The sequence below is a fragment of the Passer montanus genome, unplaced genomic scaffold, assembly GCF_014805655.1.
Source record: "Passer montanus isolate IOZ18808 unplaced genomic scaffold, ASM1480565v1 scaffold2, whole genome shotgun sequence".
Taxonomy (NCBI): Eukaryota; Metazoa; Chordata; class Aves; order Passeriformes; family Passeridae; genus Passer; species Passer montanus.
In genome coordinates this window covers 9,669,234-9,688,114 of record NW_024366591.1, presented here as the reverse complement: position 1 = coordinate 9,688,114, position 18,881 = coordinate 9,669,234, and the positions used below count along the sequence as shown (strand labels likewise).

Sequence of the window (18,881 nt, the reverse complement as noted above, 5' to 3'; positions counted from 1 at the left end):
GGCCCGGCCGAGCGGGGAGGAGCCGCGGGCGGCCAAGCCGGGCCGTCGCGCCGGCGCCGCTGGGAGAGGCCGGCGCGAAGGGGAAGGGGCCGGCGGCTGCGGCGGCCAATGCGAAACTGGCTGGTGCTGCTGTGCCCCTGTGTGGTCGGGGTCGCGCTGCACCTCTGGCTGCTGCTGAGCTGCCCCGGGAGCCACCCGGCAGGTAGGAGAGGGGCGGGCGGCGGCGGGTGCCTGGGGCATCCGGGCGGGCTGGGCTCCTCCAGCCTCCCTCACCAGGCGAGGAGAGGTCGGGTTCGGCGGGGCAGGTAACGGGGGCGGGAGGCGAGGGGAGGGCCGGGGGACGCTGTGGCCGGGGCAGCGGGAGCAGCGCCGGGGTGCCCGCGGGCTTCGTCGGCAGGGGAGGGAGCGTCTCGTACCGTGGAGCGGCGGAGAGCAGCGCGGGCTCCGCCGCCCGAGGCGGAGGCACCGGGCGCGGCGGCGGCGCGGCGCTGCCGCGGGTGCGGAGCGGGGCAGCAGCTCCCGCTGCCGAGCGCCTGCTGCGCCGCCGGTGCCCTCCCGCTCCCACCGAGGCACGTGGGGAAGAAATTCCCACCGACCCCGCTCGTGTCGCGTCATTCCCGGTCCTAGGAATAGCTCTTCGCACTGCGCTGTGTTTGCCTCAGCCGGCTTTAAAACCCCTGTGCTGCACAAAGCTATTCATAGGACCGGGTATCATCCAGCACAAGTGAAATCCGAACCTTGAGGGCTTACCTTGTGCTCCTTATAAAATGAGGTGTAGCTTTCAGGCCGCAAATCTTCAAGCCTGAGGAAGCGGGCGTCTGTTGGAACAGAAACTTTTGTCAGCTGCCCACAGGTGCTGTTTGTCGATGTTAGAAAAGACTGTGAATGAACACGTAATGGTGGTTTTTTACTTGGGGTGTGCTTAGAGCTGTGTAGTGACCCAGTAGCCCGTTCAATAATGGACCCACGCTGCCACTGGTGCCTGTTTGTCGTGCAGGGTGTGCGCAGCTGTGAGGAAACAAGAGTCTGCTGATTGCCAGTGGCAATTAATAGTGCAAATATGCAAGAAGCAATTGCGCTATTGCATAGCCCGAAGGCTGCAGAGTTGTATAGGTGTCTGTCTGTATTCTGGCTTTTGCATAATCACATCAGCAGCGGTTACACTTGGATTATAAAAGAAAGGGAGATACAATTATTGAACTTCTAGCCTGATGTGTGTTTGAATTGCCTGGTTGGTTTTGTTCATCTTTCATGGTGCCGTTTGGAAGCTTCAGAGCATTAATTTGGAGTTAGAAGTGGCAGTGTGGAGTCTTGTGGTGGCCTTTCCCAAGTAAATGTGTTTTCCATTAACAAACATTTCCAAAGAAAATCCAGAAGTTTCTCAATTGGTGTTGGTGTGAATGAGTGACTTAGGTCACTTAAATAATCACTGTTAAAGGTATGAGCAGCTTAAGAAACTTGTATATTGAGGCTCTCTCTGTTGCTTACTGCATGGACTAAATGTCCTAAGGAAACTCCAGCTAGAATTAATTTAGAACAATTTACACAGAGATCAAAGACTCAAGTGGATAAGGGTTGACTGTAGTTGAGTCACAGCGTTCAGGGTGGATCCCCTTGATTTTAAACTCCTAACAAAGCTTAGGTGCAGCTAAGTCCAATCTTGGTCTCCAACTTCATCAGAGGTTTGTATCTAAATGAATTAGAAGCACTTCATCAGTGACTAATTTAACAAAGTGATTTTCCTTTTGTAGAAGTGAGTACAGTGGGTGAGAAATGATAGGAAATCTAGGTATATGTCTCCTCCAGTGCCTCAAAGTATCCAAAAGCTGCTCTTATCTTTTTTTTTTTTTTTTTTTTGGGAGTGTTTGGATTGAGAGTGCAGGGACTGCACAAAGTACTGCACTGTACCCCCTGGTTGCTGTCAGATTTAGGGGCAAGATTTGGACCAAAGGGCTGCACATTGCCAACCACCGTGTGCCAGGCTTGGATATTCAAAATATTGAAATCCAAAGTAGTTCCATTGTCCATTGATCTTCCCCTTCAAAGCAAGTAGACAACATTCACTTCTCGACCAAGAGAACAATAAATTAACTTTTGTGGTTTGTCAAATAACACTTGCTCCATTCACTGCAGTGGTTTTAACTCTGTGCTGTCCAAGTTGTACACCCAGCTTCTCAGCATCCTGTTGCATTTATATTGAAATTCGTGCTCCTGTATCTTTGGGTAATTTCATCAGTTGTTGAAGGCCAAAAGAAATGAGAATGTGTTTTGCTTTAGTGATGTGTTTGAGCTCATATTCAGAGGAATCTGAGAGAAAGAATCAGCTTTCCTCAGTTTGCTGTCATCAGGGTCATCCCATATGTTCCCATCCCGTTCTTCAGGGGATACAATTAATTTCCTAATTATACAACGTCAGGAGGATGAAAAGCCCACATAAACATAAATCTGATGTTTTCCTGTGACTTTTTTTTTCTCATTTTCTTCCCTTAACTGATTTTGCAGCTGCTCCATTTTCAAAGACAGTATTAATTCAGTTGCCTTTAGGAGTTTTATTTCTTCCTTTAGGTATAATACCCTTTTATTGTTATTCTTGCTATCTTGATAAGCAGCTTCTAACTAGGTTCCTAGCATTTTGCAAATAATTCCTTTTCCATCCTTTATCTGGCTCCAGCTACCTTTAGCTGTCATTTCACAGCTGTACTATCATGTCAGTTAACCGTGTTCTTCTGAGAATTTGGAACTTGGACGTATTCTGTGCTTTCTTAAGTAATCTGTCCTTCTATTTGACATGCAGTCAAACATGCCAATTTGTCACAAATGAGTGGTTTAGGTTGCTTAAAGAATCGCTGTCAAAGGTAGTAGCAAAACCAGGTATCACCTGGATTTAACCTGAGCTCACAACTGAGCACCTCGCAGCCAACTCACTCATTTCCCCACCCCTGCAGTGGGATGGGGAGGAGGACCAGGGGGAGAAAAAAAAAAGAAAAAACCCTCATGGATTGAGAAAGGAAAAACTGAGTTAGAATTCATTTAGAGTGATTTATAAAGAGGCTGAAGATGCATAAAGGTAAGGGAGACCCTCCTGTTGAGTCAGAGTGGATCCCCTTACTTTCTAAACCCCTCATGGAGCTGAGATGCAGCTAGGTCCAGTCTTAGTCTCAGACTTGGTTTTTGATCAATGTCTAAAGAATTTAGCAGCCACTTAATCATTGACTAATTGAACATTTACAAAGTGATAGGATTTACTATAATTGCTACAGTGACTTCATTATACATCCAAGACAGCAACATTCATGCTATACTGGCAGGAGAGTGCCTAAGTCAGTCCACACATGCATGTACACTGACACAAAGAGATATATTTATATACAGGGATGTATGGGTATCAATGTATGGAGGTATACCTGTTAAAAATTCCCCTGGAGCTCAGTGAAACACTCACTTCAAATATCTTGGCATTTCTCAGTGGGAAAGGGCTGAGCCTCAAGGAGTGGAAGGTTTCAGCCCAGGCCCTGTCATCAGTTTTGGGTGCTGATCCTCAGAACTTTGCAAACTGGGGAGTCTGTGAGCTCTGAGAGGCATCCTGCTCAGAGAGTCGCTGGTGACAGTCTGCTGTGGTCCAGGAGAGCCAAAGGGCTTCACTCAAGACCAGTTTTTAGGGTTCTTTAGATGTTTGGCTTTAGTCATCCATAAATTTCCACCCTGAGCACAGTCTTTGTTGGTAATTGCTGGAATTTTCAAAAATCCAGTAACTATGGAGTCTGTTCTACTCAGGGTACAGTTCAAGTAAGGAATGTTCCAGGCCTGCCAGGGGATGACTGACTACTGCTGCTGTCATTCCCTCCTTGATCAGGCAACAGGAGCTCCTTCCCATGGTCAGTGTCCCCTTCACCTTAACCATGGTGGGGCTGGTTCCTGGTCCAGTCGAGGGACACTTCACTGCCCAGCTCATTACAGAAAGGCCTGATGGGAATTTCTGAGGTAGAGCAGCCCTGAGGAGAGGGAGGAAGGCACCACTTGGAAGTTGGGGAAGGAGAGAAGTAGCTTTGCTCTTCAGAATTTCCCTGTTTCAAGCAGTTACTATTGGAGTTGATGTTCATTACTGTAAAATCCTGCTGCACTGGATAATGTTAGGGTAACTAGGATTTTTAATAAGTGGGTTTTTTTTTAATACTGAAAGAGCAAGTGTATGGTTTCTGTGCAGGGTTTATTTAGTTGTAAACAAATACTATTGTAAAGTTGCTATTGAGTAATGTATTCATGCTGACGAGAGGAATAACGATGCCTCCTCTACAGTGAGAACATATGTCATCCCTAGGAAAATGCTCAGTACTGTACATGTGTTGTCTTTTTGTAGGCCCAATCCTTGCATGGTATTTAAGGAAGAATCTGTCTCTTAGCTCTCAAAGTACCACAAAATGTACAAGATGTAGGTATGGCTGCCTTGGCAGGAGAAAGAAGGATGAGCCAAGGGACCTCAGATGTCTTCTGTGTTGTTGTTTTGTTTTTTTTATTATACAGAGTGTTTTAGGAACATCAGTGAATTTGTATACAAGAGGAAGAAATGTTTTAAAATTTATTAAAATGTATTAAATTTATTAAAAGGCTTCTTGAATCTGAAACTACTTAAGAGGTTCTGGTAGTGCCTGATAATGCCAGTCTTGTTTCACTTGAGTAATTTTTTTCCTTGATTACTACTCCAACTGCTCTTTATTACAGATTATCTGGAATCTCTGGTGTGAATAAAAAGTAAATCTTATCATGGGGCAATGTTTTGCAATAGCTGTGACATAAAAATGTGTAAGTTGTATATTCTCTGGCACTTCTGTATAGTTGTGTACAATAGTTGTGTGCTATCTCAACAGTTGCAGAATTAGCCACCAGTAGAGGTCCATGCAGGGTGAACAGCAGTTCTGTTTTTTGAGGAGTTTAATTACCCTCCCAAATAATCATTACCACACATTCAAATGGAAATCTGTCAGAAAGTTGATAACCTGTTTTAGTGATTATTTACCTTGGCTTCATTGACTCACTCACACAAGATTGGAATAGATCCAGCCATCAATTCTGCTTACTATTTCTATGAAGCAACTCTTGGTTTCTGTTATAAAATGGCAGGTGGGCAGCCTACATTTATTTAGTGAGGGCTTGGGGTGGCTTTTTGTCTGTTCGTTTGGATTCGTAGCAGTTGTAGGAAGAGGTTGTTCCAGAGGCTTGTTGTCCTGATTAAAAATATGTTCTCATTTCTAGCCTAAGCTGACTTGCAACTAGATTATTCCCTTTAATTCTTAAACCTTTCAGTCAAAAGAGTCTTTCTCCTCCTTCAAGTACGTCTTCAGCATGTTACCATGGATGTTAAAGGTCTCTGTTTTAAACCTTTGCTTTCTTAAGTTGAGCACTTCAGGTACTTCTAATTTCTAGTGAAAAATAGAAAACACTTCTAGAAATAGAAAACATTTCTAGAAAACAGTTTTATTTTTTAATTATAGGTCGGATGGCTCTAAATGTAAACAGTGTTCCAGTCTCCACTCATTCCATCCACTTTTCTTCCTCTCTTGGAAGTACCTTCTGCAATAAAGTCTTCCTTTTAACCACCCCTTGTGAGAGGCCTGTAGTTTGCCTGCATTCTTGGCCCTCTGTTGTTTCTCTCCCTGTGCAGTATTCAGGCTTTCTCTGTGCTCATGATCACATTTACCTTGGCGTCACAGAAGACAGAGTGCACTTCTTGTAGGCAGTACTCAGGAATTGGAAAAAAATAAATAGGATCAATCCTAAGACCAAAGGCCTTTGTTTTAGGATCCTGACTTTGGTGGTTTCCTGCTTTTTTTTTTGTTCATCAGTTAATGAGACTGTAATTCACACTTCTGAGCAAGATCTGTGCAGGAACATGCTTTTAGGTTTAATTGAAATCCTTGTCTAACTGGTTATAAACAAGTGCTATCCAAAGAAAGTTTGTGAGTAGGAAGCTTAGTTAATTTTTTATAAAAGTCTTAGATAAATGCTAATTATAAAATGACCTCAGAAACTTGAGAAGGAACAGACAGACCTGCTTTTAGCACTCCAGGTGGATTCATTGCTAATTGTGTGTTTTAATTGAGGCACAAATCTTATTGAGTAGGAAGTTACTCACTGTTGGGCTTCAGCTTCAGGGCCTATTCAGAGAGCCCCACACGTTCTGTGTAGTCTGCTACTTTGCTGATGCTGATGCCCTTTAAGTCGTTATTCCTGTTACATTTATGGGGGGGTGGGGGGTGGCAGCTAAAAATTGGCCCATTTGGATTTGTGAGAGTCAATCTTCTACTAGTGAACAATTATGCAACAGATTAAAACCCAGCATTTTCCAGAGTCTGCTTGTATGCCATCTGTTGTCCTGTGGCACAGCATGTACTTCTTCAGGCACTGGCCTAATGGAACCAAAATGTGAGAACAAGCTATGAGGTGAAGTTTTGCTAAAATATGGGACTTTATTAAGAAAGGACTACCAGATTTCAGACAACATCCTGTCTGTCAGGGAGTAGCATGTTTGGTCACAAAGTTATTTTGTCTTTTGTAGGTATGTAAAGACTTACAGACTGGTGGCCATAGAAGCTGAAACTCAGCTGGTCAGGTTTGGCATTGGCAGTAGATGTGCAGTCCTGCCTCAAATACCAGTTGTCCCCCACCCTTCATCTGTAAGATCTTAGTATGACGTGGTTTTTTGTGGATAGGCCACCCCCAACATAAAACAATCCCGTAACTTTTGATGGACACAAAATAAGCTGATGGTATTTTCCAAATTAATTGAGATTTTTTTAGGGTTTTCAGTTACTCTGAAAATGAGTAACTGTGACATTGGAAACTACTGATGAGTGGCAGTGGAATTGTATTTTTGTATTTTGGCACTGGAGCAGGGGACAAAGAGGAGCAATTCTGTCAGAGTAGGCTGGATTAAGGTTTTCAACAGTTATCGTCTAAAATGCACACTGAGTGGAACAGCCAGAAGAAAGCAAGTAGCCTTGCCTGGGAGCAGACTTGTGTTCCATGGCACCAGGGATTGGTGGCCAATTTTCATCAGATAGAGGTGCTATACTCTGCTTCCCCTGCCCTGCCAGAACCCCATCTGTTCCCTCCACAAAATATAAAAACAAAAGGAGGCATCAGTTTGTGTTGCAGGAAGATTTTTCTTTGTTTCTTTTAACTTTTCTACTGATGCTTTGGCTGTTGTTCCCAGTTTTATCTAGAAATGTGCAAGTATTTTATGATTAAGGTGTTTTAGGGTAGCATCTCTCCACCACTGTTACTACTGCCACTTGGCAATTCAGAAGGACCCTGCTGTCCTATTTCTTCTAAGGAATGCTGTTGATGTAAAACAAACAGAAACCTCTGGCTGCAGAGGTTTTGTTCTTTGAATCTGTAAATCTTGTATAAAAGCGTGCCTGCCTCACGGCGTACTGCAGAGACCAGGGGTGCACATCTTGGCCATTTCTGGCTCTGGGGTGAAGCAGGTACTGCAGGGAGGTCAGGTAGCTCTGCTTGCAGCAAAACATGTAATGAGATGAGCTGTAACAGATTAAGTGAAGTAGATTAAAAAGGGGAAAGAGCTGCTTTTGCTCTTTGGTTTGTTCTTTTTCTGTGCATGTCAGCATTCTGTGAATACAAATCTTTATATTGAGTTAATTCCTTCCTTCGTGTTTGTTTGGATCTTTTGCAAAGCGGCAGAGAAGAAAAAAGTATTAAACCTCAGGAATATAAATACAAAATCACAGGAATAGGCAGAGATAAAAATGTGTGGGGCTTTTTATTTTGGAGGAGTGTTGCTTATCTTATGAAGTGGATTAGTTGAGAATATTCTAAATAACTTCTGCTTGGCCTATTTAGTTCCATTAATTGATTTATTCAGGAATTGAAAAAAAAAAAAAAAAGAAAAGAAAAAAGCTGCATTGGTAGCAGAAGATACAAAGCCCAGCCTTCTGTGGAGCTCACTTATTTTAGCTGTGTCCAGTGGAGGTGCTCTGGTGCCTGATTGCAAGTAAGCCTACCTTGCTGTTTCTCAGTGTAGGCACTAATGAGTCTTTTCTTTGTCCCTCCAGTTGCATGAAATGTGGAGACTTAATCACTTTGTGGACTGCATATTATGTCAAATTTTACTGAAAATGACTGGCAAATTTAATAGTTGATTGGGGGCTCATCAATAGAAATATGTTTAGCAAGACCGTGTTTGTTGACAAAATCAAGCTAAATGATCTCTCACTCTTTTCATCTCCTTATAATGAAGCAAATATAATTAGCAGCCTAATTTGACATTTTATCGAGAATCAGTCTCATGGGATGAAGAGGTGCATGTTCATCTTTACAGTTTGGGATTTCGAAAAACTTCAAGAGCTGTTGGCAAGCTGCTGAGGTTTAAAATCTGAGCAGGGTCAGCAGACTGCCTGTCAGTGGTGAACTCTTTCTGTGGCCAGCTCAGCAGGACACACACCTCTGCATCTTTAGTCGTGTCTTCTAATGGCACAGCTTTGTACTCTATGTATGCACTTGTTTACTTTTTCCTGTATCTGTCCCAAACTTTGATCTGTTGCTAGTTCTCAGTCAAGCTTGACAGACAGGCCGAGGCTGACCAGCACTTTCACCCATTTCGTGAAAACTGACAAATGAGAGTCCTGTGAAAGCTTCCTGAAGCTGATACTGAGGTGAAAATCTGTACCAATAAAAGTATAAGTATGGTCAGATGTCAGAGAATTGTGTGGAAGCCAGTCCTTAAAAATATCAGAGCCCAAGAAAGCTTCAGTAGGAGCTTACAATGAACAATGTGACACAAAGTACTGCAGACTGGAATTAGTAGACTTAGAGCAGAGAGAAGTACTGCTGACAGCTGCTGTGGAGAATGAAATGAACCTCAGCAGCTGAGGGAGGGCTGCTTGCTTTCATACTTTTGTAGGTTTTGCTGTGGATTAACAGGTAGGCTTTGTGTACTTGTCTCACGTTCTTCCGAAAAGTCTTGGGCTAAGTAATGCAGCTGAGGTGCGGCTTTGAATAAGGAAGAGTTCAAAAGCAAGGTAGGCAGTGGTAGTGTGACCTTTGGATGGGAAAGCTTCTCCTTCTCCATACCTTTGGTCCACAGCACTTTTAGGGTTTAATATGGAATGTGATGTGTAGCTTTTTTCTTCTTTTTTTCACCCCCTTCACAAACTGCAAAATTTACCGTTTTTTCTTGTCTTTGAAATCAGAAAATGTAGAGATGTAATTGTCTTGCACAAGCAGTTTCAGGTAAGAGTGAGGTATATGATATGATACAATCTGACACTGAAAATTTTGACCTAAAAATGTACAAAAATAGAATGGGAGATAAATAGCTTTGGTCCTCAGTGGCAAGAATTGATTGCTTGTCTAAATTGTCACTATTGACTTTGAGGTCAGCAATGTTTTCTCTTGAAATATGCTGCATCAGAGAATATTTATGCTCATATTGGAATTATCCTTATAAATTAATAATAGCCTTAGTATTTTTCCCTGTTCTTCTCACTTTATCTCCCTTTTTTTTAATAATGCAAGTTCAGAGAAGCATATATGAGTCTATTTTTCTGAAATATTAACATTATTCCTACTTTTCCATGGGAAGTAGAAATCTTTACTAACAAGCAAAAAATGTTTTGTCAAAGTAAGCTTTCTTTTTTTTTTTTTTCATTTTCAGTGGTTTTAAAAATAAAATGGCGTAACTCTTGGGACAGAAAAGACAGACAGTCTTCTGAATATAGACCACTGCAATGCTGTTCTAAAAGCAACAGGATATTAATTCTGAAGCATCTGTTACATTAACATTGTTCCCATGTGGATGGTTCATAAGGAAAAGCTTCTCCCATTTTAAAACATAAACTAATTAAAAGTATATTTGATTTGAGTAGCTTATTTTTAGTTGTTTTTTTTTTAATTCATTCAAGTTCATTTTATGCTATTCTGAGTCAAGTCACCCCACAGACTTGTTCCCTTAGTTTTATTTTTCTTTAATTTTGATTTAATGGAATGGTTCTGCTTCTTATTAAAAGTGATGTCTTAAAAAAGAAATCTGTGTAAACAGTACCTCATCTGCAGTCAGCTAGAAGACTAATAGTCATATTAAACCTATGAACTTTTTACTGGAATGCTTGGAGTTAAGGCTGAAGAATAATCAAAGGATTGATGAAGAACATGGGGAAAAAAGGGATGTGTAAGTAGGAATTATGTAACTACACAGGAACATATGTCTGTCTCATGTATCTCTGCTGTCTGGGAGAGTTGGCTATGTAATGACCTATGAGGACATGCATAGCCTCTGGATAAATGGTATTTACCAGCATAAAGGAAAACTAAATTGGTATTTTGATTGAACAGTGTGTTTGACCTACAAGTTTCTTCAGATGTTATGTAGGGCACTAGATTTACTACTCTGCAGCAAACAAATTCCCAAACCTCGCCTTCAATTCAGTTATGGTTGTTGTAAGAGGTGCAACAGGTAACTTCAGTGAAAAATGAAGACTGTAACTAATAGCTCATTGCTTGGGATTTTAAGTCGTTCTGAGCCTAAGTTGATGGAAGCTTCTCTTAATTAGGTTAATGTTCAGCTTAAGTAATTGATAGTCTTGTAGCTGCTTTCATTTAAATAATAGTGGAACTTAACCTTCTTAAAGAAAATCAGTGTTTTCAGACTTAAAACTAAAATATTTGGAGGGAAATAGAATGGGAAAGATTTACCTGTGGAAACGTCACTCTGTAGTTTTTCTGCTTTTGCCTTGTTCTGAGAATCAGTTCCAGAGCAGTTTCATTTGGCTTTTGGAGTCAGGGATATTTTCAATAGCCCTAAAGAACAACAACAGAAGTTCTGAAATCTTGATGCTGATTCAGCATGGAACATAGCAAGGCCAAGGCCTCTCCACTGCATGCTGGACACTGGCAGTGGGATATAAGGCTAGATGGATGTGTGGTGGGATTTGGCACAGCAGTTTTTGTGGCAGATGCTGTGAGGTCCTAGGTTAGTGAGTAGTGTAAAAGAACCCATCTATTCAACTTCAAAGTGGAGAAAGGGGATGCTGGTACAGAAGGTAGAGTCTGGGTTGTAATTCAATTATGGGAGTTCACAATATAGACGTGGCAGTATTTTTAGTCTCTTAATTAGATTCTAAAAAATCTTATCTATGCTATAGGCAGTAGTTTAAAGTGCACTCACACTTACATTTATTTTCTTTATCTGCAGCCCAATGAAAAACATAGTGAGATGAGAAGGAAGCAATCCTTTGCTATTAATCCTAATAGCAATAGCAATCCTTTGCTATTAATCCTTTACAATCCTAAAATTAAATACAAATCTGTCTTAACTCTAGAGGATGTGTGATAGATTTAACGAAACAAATTCACTTTAGCTACTTGCCTGACTGTTTACAGGCTCTAAATCAGAGCTTCTCAGGTCTCTGGTCATAATCCTGCTTGAAATCAAGTTCAGGTTTCATGATCTCTAAATTAAAACAGCACAAGCTAAATCCTGGATTACAAGTATTGGCAGTGGCATCCAGCTTTGAATAAAGCCAGAGCATTCCCTTGTGCAGGGATGTGACATCCTGTGTGAAGGCAGAGTGGTGTTCCACTTCAAAAGGTTAGAAACAATAGTCCTTGAGATTCCACACTGAAATTGTGAGGCAGAAAGGTGGTCCCAGCAACTTTAGAAAACACAGGGAAAATGGGCATCTGAGTGAAGGTTTTGGCATATTGAAAATGTTTCTCTGATTCTGAACCAACAATGGAAAAGTAATTATGCTGCTTGTTTTTAGTGTTTCGGTTCTCTTGTTTTTGAGATGTCCTTTAATCACAGAATTTCAGAGTGGTTTGGGTTGAAGGGACCTTAAAGATCATCTAATTTCATCTCCCCTGCCATGGGCAGGGATGACTCCCACCAGACCGGGTTGCTCAAAGCCCCATCCTACCTGACCTTGAACACTTCCCAGGATTGAGTCAGGCACAACTTCTCTGGGCAACCAGAGAACTTTGCCAGTGTTTTATCACCCCCTGCATAAAGAATTTCTTCCCAACATCTAATCTCAGTCTCCCCCATTTTAGTTTAAAACCCTTTTCCCTTGTCCTATCACTATCTGCATTGCTCCCCCTCCTTTTTGTTAGCCCCCTTTAAGTACTGGAAGGCTGGAATTAATTATTGCTTGCAACTCAAGCTTGTGGTAATATGAGCATAAGGTAAATATTTGTCACTTTCTGCTTCTAGGTCCACTGTCCTTCTTTCCTCAATGGAAGCTGAAGCATTATGATGTTATCGTAGGTGTTCTGTCAGCTCGACACAATCATGAACTACGCAGTGTTATAAGGAACACTTGGTTCAAGCACCTGAAACAGCATCCTGCCCTGAACCAACGGTAACCTTTACTGTTCTGTAGTTTGGGCCTGGGGGCAGGGGGTCATTGTAATGCTGAAATATCTTGATTTTATAATGTTTGTTTTAAAATGTTTCCTAGTTTATTTGTTTGGTTTTTAGCATCTTGTATTCTGATAGATTTTTTAAAAGCCTGCTTAATAGTGTATAAGAATACTTCTTGCCTTGGGCTGTAACTATACACTGCTGTTTGCTTTTGCAATTACTTGTCACTGTTTATTAGTGATGTATAAGCCTTTCTCTTTTCTGTGTTGCAATGTACTGTGTACAACTTGAATCCTTGGTAATCCAGGATTTTTGAAAGCAGGCAGGATTACATTTGCTGAGAGAACCACGAAAGCTCTTCCAAACAGCCTCAACTGTAAAGTTCAGGTTTGTTTCCCACTGAACCAGGTGCACCAAACTGCTGCAGTGTGTGGCCCTTCCTGACTGCTTGCGTAGACCTGACAGTGTACAGACAGGTCTGGTTTTGCTGAGAAGCTCTGCTGCAGTTTGTCCCCAGAAACACTGCCATCCTTACACCTTGTTACCTGCCTTGCACTGAGAGCATTTTGCTGTTCCCAGATTTGTGTCAGCATGCAGCCTGGGGTGCAGCATAGCCACCTCAGTCATCTAAAATTGTGACCTTTCATAGCTTACATGGAGTTCTGGGAGGACATTTAGCTGCTAGGTGAAAAGATAGGCAGAGGTGGATCCTTGCTCTTTGTACTTACTTGATGTCTTCCTACTATGGAATAACCATGATTGGAACTGGGGAGGAACCTCTTGTTTTGCTACAGCCCAAAGTTGAAATATTTCATTGTAACAGGTAGTCTGGAATCCTCATTCCTCCTTTGATGCTATGTGTCTTTTTTCTTAATTTTTTTTCACTGACTTTTGAATGCGTAGTATTTAAACAATCTTGAATGAAGTAACAAACTCAGGCTAGGAGGGGCATGTCTCTGGGATCCTTCAGTGTTGCCTTAGGTCTTTTTTCTGTTTAGTGTGCTGGCTGTCTTGTCTCTCATTTCTAGCTGCCAATCTTCTTGCAACCTCATAATGTAAAATGTTAACGTAGATTTGGAATTGAGCTCCTGTGAGGGGATTCATGTGGTTGCTCTGCATACCAACTGTCATTGCTGATTTTTAAGAGGTTCAAAATCTTAACCCTGTGAAAGACAGGTCATGGTGATAAAATTAAGTTTATTGAAGATGGGGGGAGGAGGGAAGAGAACTGGTGTTAATAAAAGCAAATTATTTTAGTGTCCTTGTGAAGTTTATAATAGGTGCGCATGGTTGTGCTGTACCAGTGAAGGACAGAGAAGACCCCTACTCCTGCAAACTTCTGAACATCAGTAACCCAGGTATAGACGTTAACTTTTAAAAATTCTGTGGTTTGAACTAGAGCTGGCCATCTTTTCTGAGAGTAGTTTGGGGAGTTTCATTGAGACAGCTAGTCTTGAAAACAAATACCTCCTAGAACTTGCTGCATAACCTTCCTGTAAGTACCGTGTGCAGGCCAGAAAGGGAGAGATTTTTGGGCCTGTGGAGGGGAGTCCATTGACTTCTAATGGATTTGCATTTTTCTTGTGTCACCAGTCTCTCCCATATACAATACATTTTTACTTGATGTAAGTGTTAAATGAAGCTGGAGAGAGACAGAATGACCTGGCATAGTGTCAAATGTGAAGAAAGTAGCAAGGTGACAGTCTTGAGTGTCAGATGGGGAGAGAGACAGAATGACCTGGCATAGTGTCAAATGTGAAGAAAGTGACAGTCTTGAGTGTCAGATGAACTTCTCTGGTGACAAAGTGAATTCTCTAAGCAAATTTGGCTGATTGGTTTTTCAGATTCTGCTTTAGAGAGAAAACAATTAAGAAATGTAAAATGGAGGAAAAAATTAAATGCCATACAGAAATTCCTAACTAAAATTTTAACTTTTTCCTGTCTCTTTTTGGATTTTATTTCATTCTTGCTCTTTAATACAGTTTAACTAAAGGTACTTGAGCCATGATTCAACACAAAATGTAACTTTGGTTACTTTTTCTTTGGATGACAACATCTACTGTTCCCAAGTATAAATGGTACCTCAGGGCTTAGGTAGGCGATAATGCCAAAAAGCAGACAGCTGAATTAGGTGGAGGTGTGTGCCATTTTGATACATGAATAATTATTTTATTATGCTAATATACAGGTATTCATGCAGTCAAATAGCATTTTTGTCTTCCTGCTGTGGATTTATTGTGTTTCTAATCTTTGCCCTGTGGATATGTAGGCATTGAGTTGCAATTGCTATTAGCCTGCAGATTGCTGTACCACTGAAATTTTTCTTGCTGCAATCTGCAGCCCATTGTATTTTCTTTTACTCCAGTGTTTTGATTATCCTTGTGCACTTGTGAGCCATGCTAATTAAGCAGAATGCTTTGCATGTAGGCAGTGTGCTTTGTGTGTATCCAGGAACTATGAACTTTTCTCCCCTTACCTCTGGCCTTTCCTTTTCATTCAGTTTTGAATCAGGAAATTGAAGCATTCAGTCTCCCTGAGGACATACCTTCTGTGCTGTCTGAAGACAGAATCGTCAGTGTGACCTTCCGTGTGCTTTACCCCATTGTCATTACCAGCCTTGGGGTATTTTATGAGGCTGATGGCGTGGGATTCCAGAGGAACATCACTGTAAAGCTGTACCAGGCAGAACATGAGGTAGAGTATTACAGTTATTTTTTGAAAGCATGATATCTCTTTTTTGTGCATTAAGTTCTTAAAGAAAGTGACAAGCTGTGTTGGTGAGTTAGAAGAGAAATACTTAACTGACAAGTTTATGAATTATATTTTTCTTTTATTGCATTTTAAATTCACATGTATGTGTACAGAGGCACATCCTGGATGAGGAAAAAATGAAATTCCCAAAGTGCTGTATATTAATCTAGATGCTGTTATGAAAAAGCACTTACATCTAATTCCAATGCACATTTTTTGTGTTTTGGGCTCTAAATATTGATAGTTATTAAGGAATAAAAATTAAGCTATGTAATATATTTAAAACACTTGTAGAACCATGCATTTGGTGTCTTCAAGCAGAGATGCAGAACAGCTGTAATTTTGCCTGTCTGTCTTCTGGCAAGACATTTTAAGATTTCTAGAAACTGTTATTATTTACTGGTAATAATCAACTACATTGATCATTTCCCCCAGTCCCAAACTGTTATGGGCTTGATAGAATAGCTTTATGATTTGGAGGGAAAATTTTTTTGAGCAAGATTGTTGCATTTGATAGGTTATATTTATCTCAACCAATAACTTGATAGGCCAATTTCAAAACTTCTATCTGTGCTACAGTATAAAGAATTGTAAGTATGACTTCCATGATGAACTTCCAAGGATTTTGGTTTATAATAGCCATAATAAGTTATACTGTAATCAAGTTCATGTTTCCTAAACTGTAGAATTCCTAAATGTTCAATGTCTGATCATTTTATCTGCATTAGTTTTTTACTTCCAGTGAAGGAGAAAAGTTGGTTACATAAGAGAGCTTGGAAATTGTTTTTGAAGATTGGAATTTGGCAATGCAGAATCTTTATGTAAATTGTTATTATCTAAGAGCCATTTCATGGCCTGTGTAATACAGTAGCACTTTTAATGTGTGTTGTGGGGTTTTTTTTAATTTTGGTTTTTTCTTCTTGTTCACAGGAAGCCATCTTCAGTGCTCGCTTTAGTCCGCCGAGCTGTGGAGTGCAGGTGAACAGATTGTGGTACAAGCCAGTAGAGCAGTTTATTTTGCCAGAGGTATGTGCAGTATCAGAACTGCCAGCAATTCTTTTAAGTCATCTGGACAGACTGACTGATAAAACTGGCCTTTGGTTGAGGCAGAAAAGGGCAAGTGAAAACCTCTAGAATGTTAGTTCACAGAATCCCAGAATGGGTAAGTAGTTGCAGGGATATGCTGAAATCCAGTATTTGTTGTACAGCATCCTGTTATCACAGGTAGTTATAAAGCATAAGCCTGGAAAATACAATTGATAAAAAAATTCCTTTGTCAAATACTAGCAACTTCTGAAAACTTATCTATTTCTGATTGAAAACTGTACCTGCTTTGATTCTGTGGGAGAGTTTACCAGAACATGTGGTGCTTCTTTTTCCCTTCTGCTTTATCAGACATTAGCACACAAGACAGGGAGGGAAGGATGGCACAGGTTTCTAGGGAACAGCTGGAAAAGAGGTTTCTGCATCTGTTGTCTTGGACATAACATCAAGTTATGTCCAAGACAGTGTTATTTGTTTGCAGTGTTTGCAGTGACAGTGTTATTTGTTTCTGGTATGGGGATATGGATCCTACTTGTGGCTGCATAGGAAGGAAGGGGATTAAACACAAAAGGAACAGAATATCATAGGAAAATACCCTGATGATTTTACAGTGAAGGTTGAATATGAGTAAAGGTTGGCTCAGAAGGAGAATTCTGGTTAGCAGACCCTCTCAGGTACAAGGAATTGTTCTCAGTGGACCAGTGATCTCTCGCTAGATATCTCTGGTACTGTTTTGGACAGTTTCCCTTAATTTAAATATTTTCCTGGAGTCTTGCTTCTGTTTCTGTAAGTTGTCTTTAGGCCTGGATTGTTTTATTACTAAAGAAATTGTGTTATGAAAGAATGAAGCAAGAGAAGACTGAAGAGGGAAGAGAGGACAATTTGGGCCAATTTATTCCCTGATTTATTCCCCTGGCTCTATACTAATGAATGCATTTGGAAATCTATTAATTTTAAGGAGAATCTGCAGCTGTCTGATTGATTTATCTTAGACAGTGTTTACTGGGTACTGTGCAAGTTGTTATGCTGGCAGGAAACCTTTCAGGTGAGCAGACCACTTGCACTATTTTGTGCATATGCTTTGGCAATCTAATTTCATACTAAAATGATTAAGGGTTTATTTTACATTTTTAAAAAGAATATTGGTTACCCAGTAATTTGGTAGTCTATCATGTGAGTCTTTTCCCTGTAAGCCTTTGTTTTGAGATGCTAAAATTCCAGGCAGTTGTAATTTAGCTATAAATGGTTGCAGTTTTCCTGAGAGGCAGATGGGAAGTACTTCCTTGAGAGAGAGAATATTAGTATTCATATATTTCTTTGTGTGGGCTTCCTTAATCTGACGTGTGTCATGCGCCGAATGCTTACAGGGTAACACGATGTTTCTAACGTAGATTAATGGGGCTTAGGCACAGCATGCAGTCTCCTGTGATGCTCAGGATGCTGAAGCATACATGATGATTCAGAAGAGGTGGCAATGCCCACATGTTCCTGTCTACTTGTTTGAGAGCACTAAATTTAGTGAACTGTTTAATTGTCATAGGATGCTGTCTGAGACAGCGTCTATTCCCTGTCTTTCTACCTTGAAGAAGTAATGGATTGTAGAGACTGCTGAAGAGCTTCATTCATCTTGCAGCTGAAGTGCTGCTCTTTCTGCTCGTCTTGGGGAAAGGCAAGGAAATGCAGCATTAGAACAAGCATCTGGCAGGCCAGATTGTGAGAGACAGAATCGATCATTCAGCTTGGAACCACTGAAAGCACAGAACAGCAGAAGCACCAGCAGATAACTAAAACAAACAGGGCTCTTACAGACTAGTCTTAGCAGTGCACTTATTTTGTCAAAAAGCCGTGGGCCACTTGCATGAAGATGGGACTCTGTACTGCACATATTCTGTATTACTAATGGGGAGTAGTTGGAGGAACAAAAAGCACAGCACTGTTTAACATTGGAAAGGAGTTTGGCAGGGCTGCATTATGTCAGTTCACTTCTTCGGTATTCACTGTAAATGCCACTGCGCTCTGGCAGCAACAAGGCTGGAATTTAAATGGGGAAAAACAGATGATGTAGTCTCAGGTGTGCCACTAATGTTTTTGCTTTAAGCATTTTCAGGCCTCAGCTTTCATTAACTGGTTTAGAGTAAGAATAGCTGAGGGCTAAAGTCATTAGAAAATTTGCTTATGAATCTCTCAACCTGGAAAATAATGATAGTTTACAGCCTTAGGACACCTTACACTGAGGTTCACTGGTAGTAGCTGATTAAGACTCCTGGTACATTTGAAGTCAGTATCAGTAATAGTCAGTGGTGAGAATTGTAACGTTTCTGCTTGCTGAGGCATGAAAGGACTCTCTTGCTCCTAAAAGACTCTTCTGTCACTAAAGAACTTTCCAGAGGTTATGTCTATAAAGAGGACACTGAAGTGTGATTAGAGCCCAATCCCTACAGCAAAAAACATTGGAATGGGAGATGACAGTCACTGCAAAAAGAGAAATTGAGCCACTAGAAAAAGTCTTAATATTGGTCTATTTAGTTTGATAATTGAGAAATAATTAAACAACAGAAAGCTGAGTATGAGTCAGCAGTGCCCGGGCAGCCAGGAGGCCCAGCTGTGTCCTGATGCTGCATTCAGGGACAGCATCCTCAGCCAGGCAAGGGAAGGGATTGTCCTGCTCTGCTCTGCACTGGGGCATCCTCACCTCGAGTGCTGGGGGCAGTTT

The 18,881-nt window shown here is 41.0% G+C and overlaps 1 protein-coding gene across 2 annotated transcripts in view; it reads left to right on the top strand.

Annotated features, from left to right (window-relative positions):
- Positions 1 to 13: 13 nt before the first annotated feature.
- The window catches only part of B3GALNT2 (beta-1,3-N-acetylgalactosaminyltransferase 2), a 27,923-nt gene continuing 9,055 nt past the window's right edge, over positions 14 to 18,881 (top strand). For both annotated transcript variants that reach the window (XM_039706979.1, XM_039706978.1), the window contains exons 1-5: positions 14 to 202; positions 12,224 to 12,371; positions 13,631 to 13,731; positions 14,874 to 15,067; positions 16,055 to 16,150. In XM_039706979.1, coding sequence (XP_039562913.1) covers positions 109 to 202; positions 12,224 to 12,371; positions 13,631 to 13,731; positions 14,874 to 15,067; positions 16,055 to 16,150 — 633 coding nt within the window. In that variant the 5' untranslated portion in view covers positions 14 to 108. The remainder of the gene's footprint in view (positions 203 to 12,223; positions 12,372 to 13,630; positions 13,732 to 14,873; positions 15,068 to 16,054; positions 16,151 to 18,881) is intronic.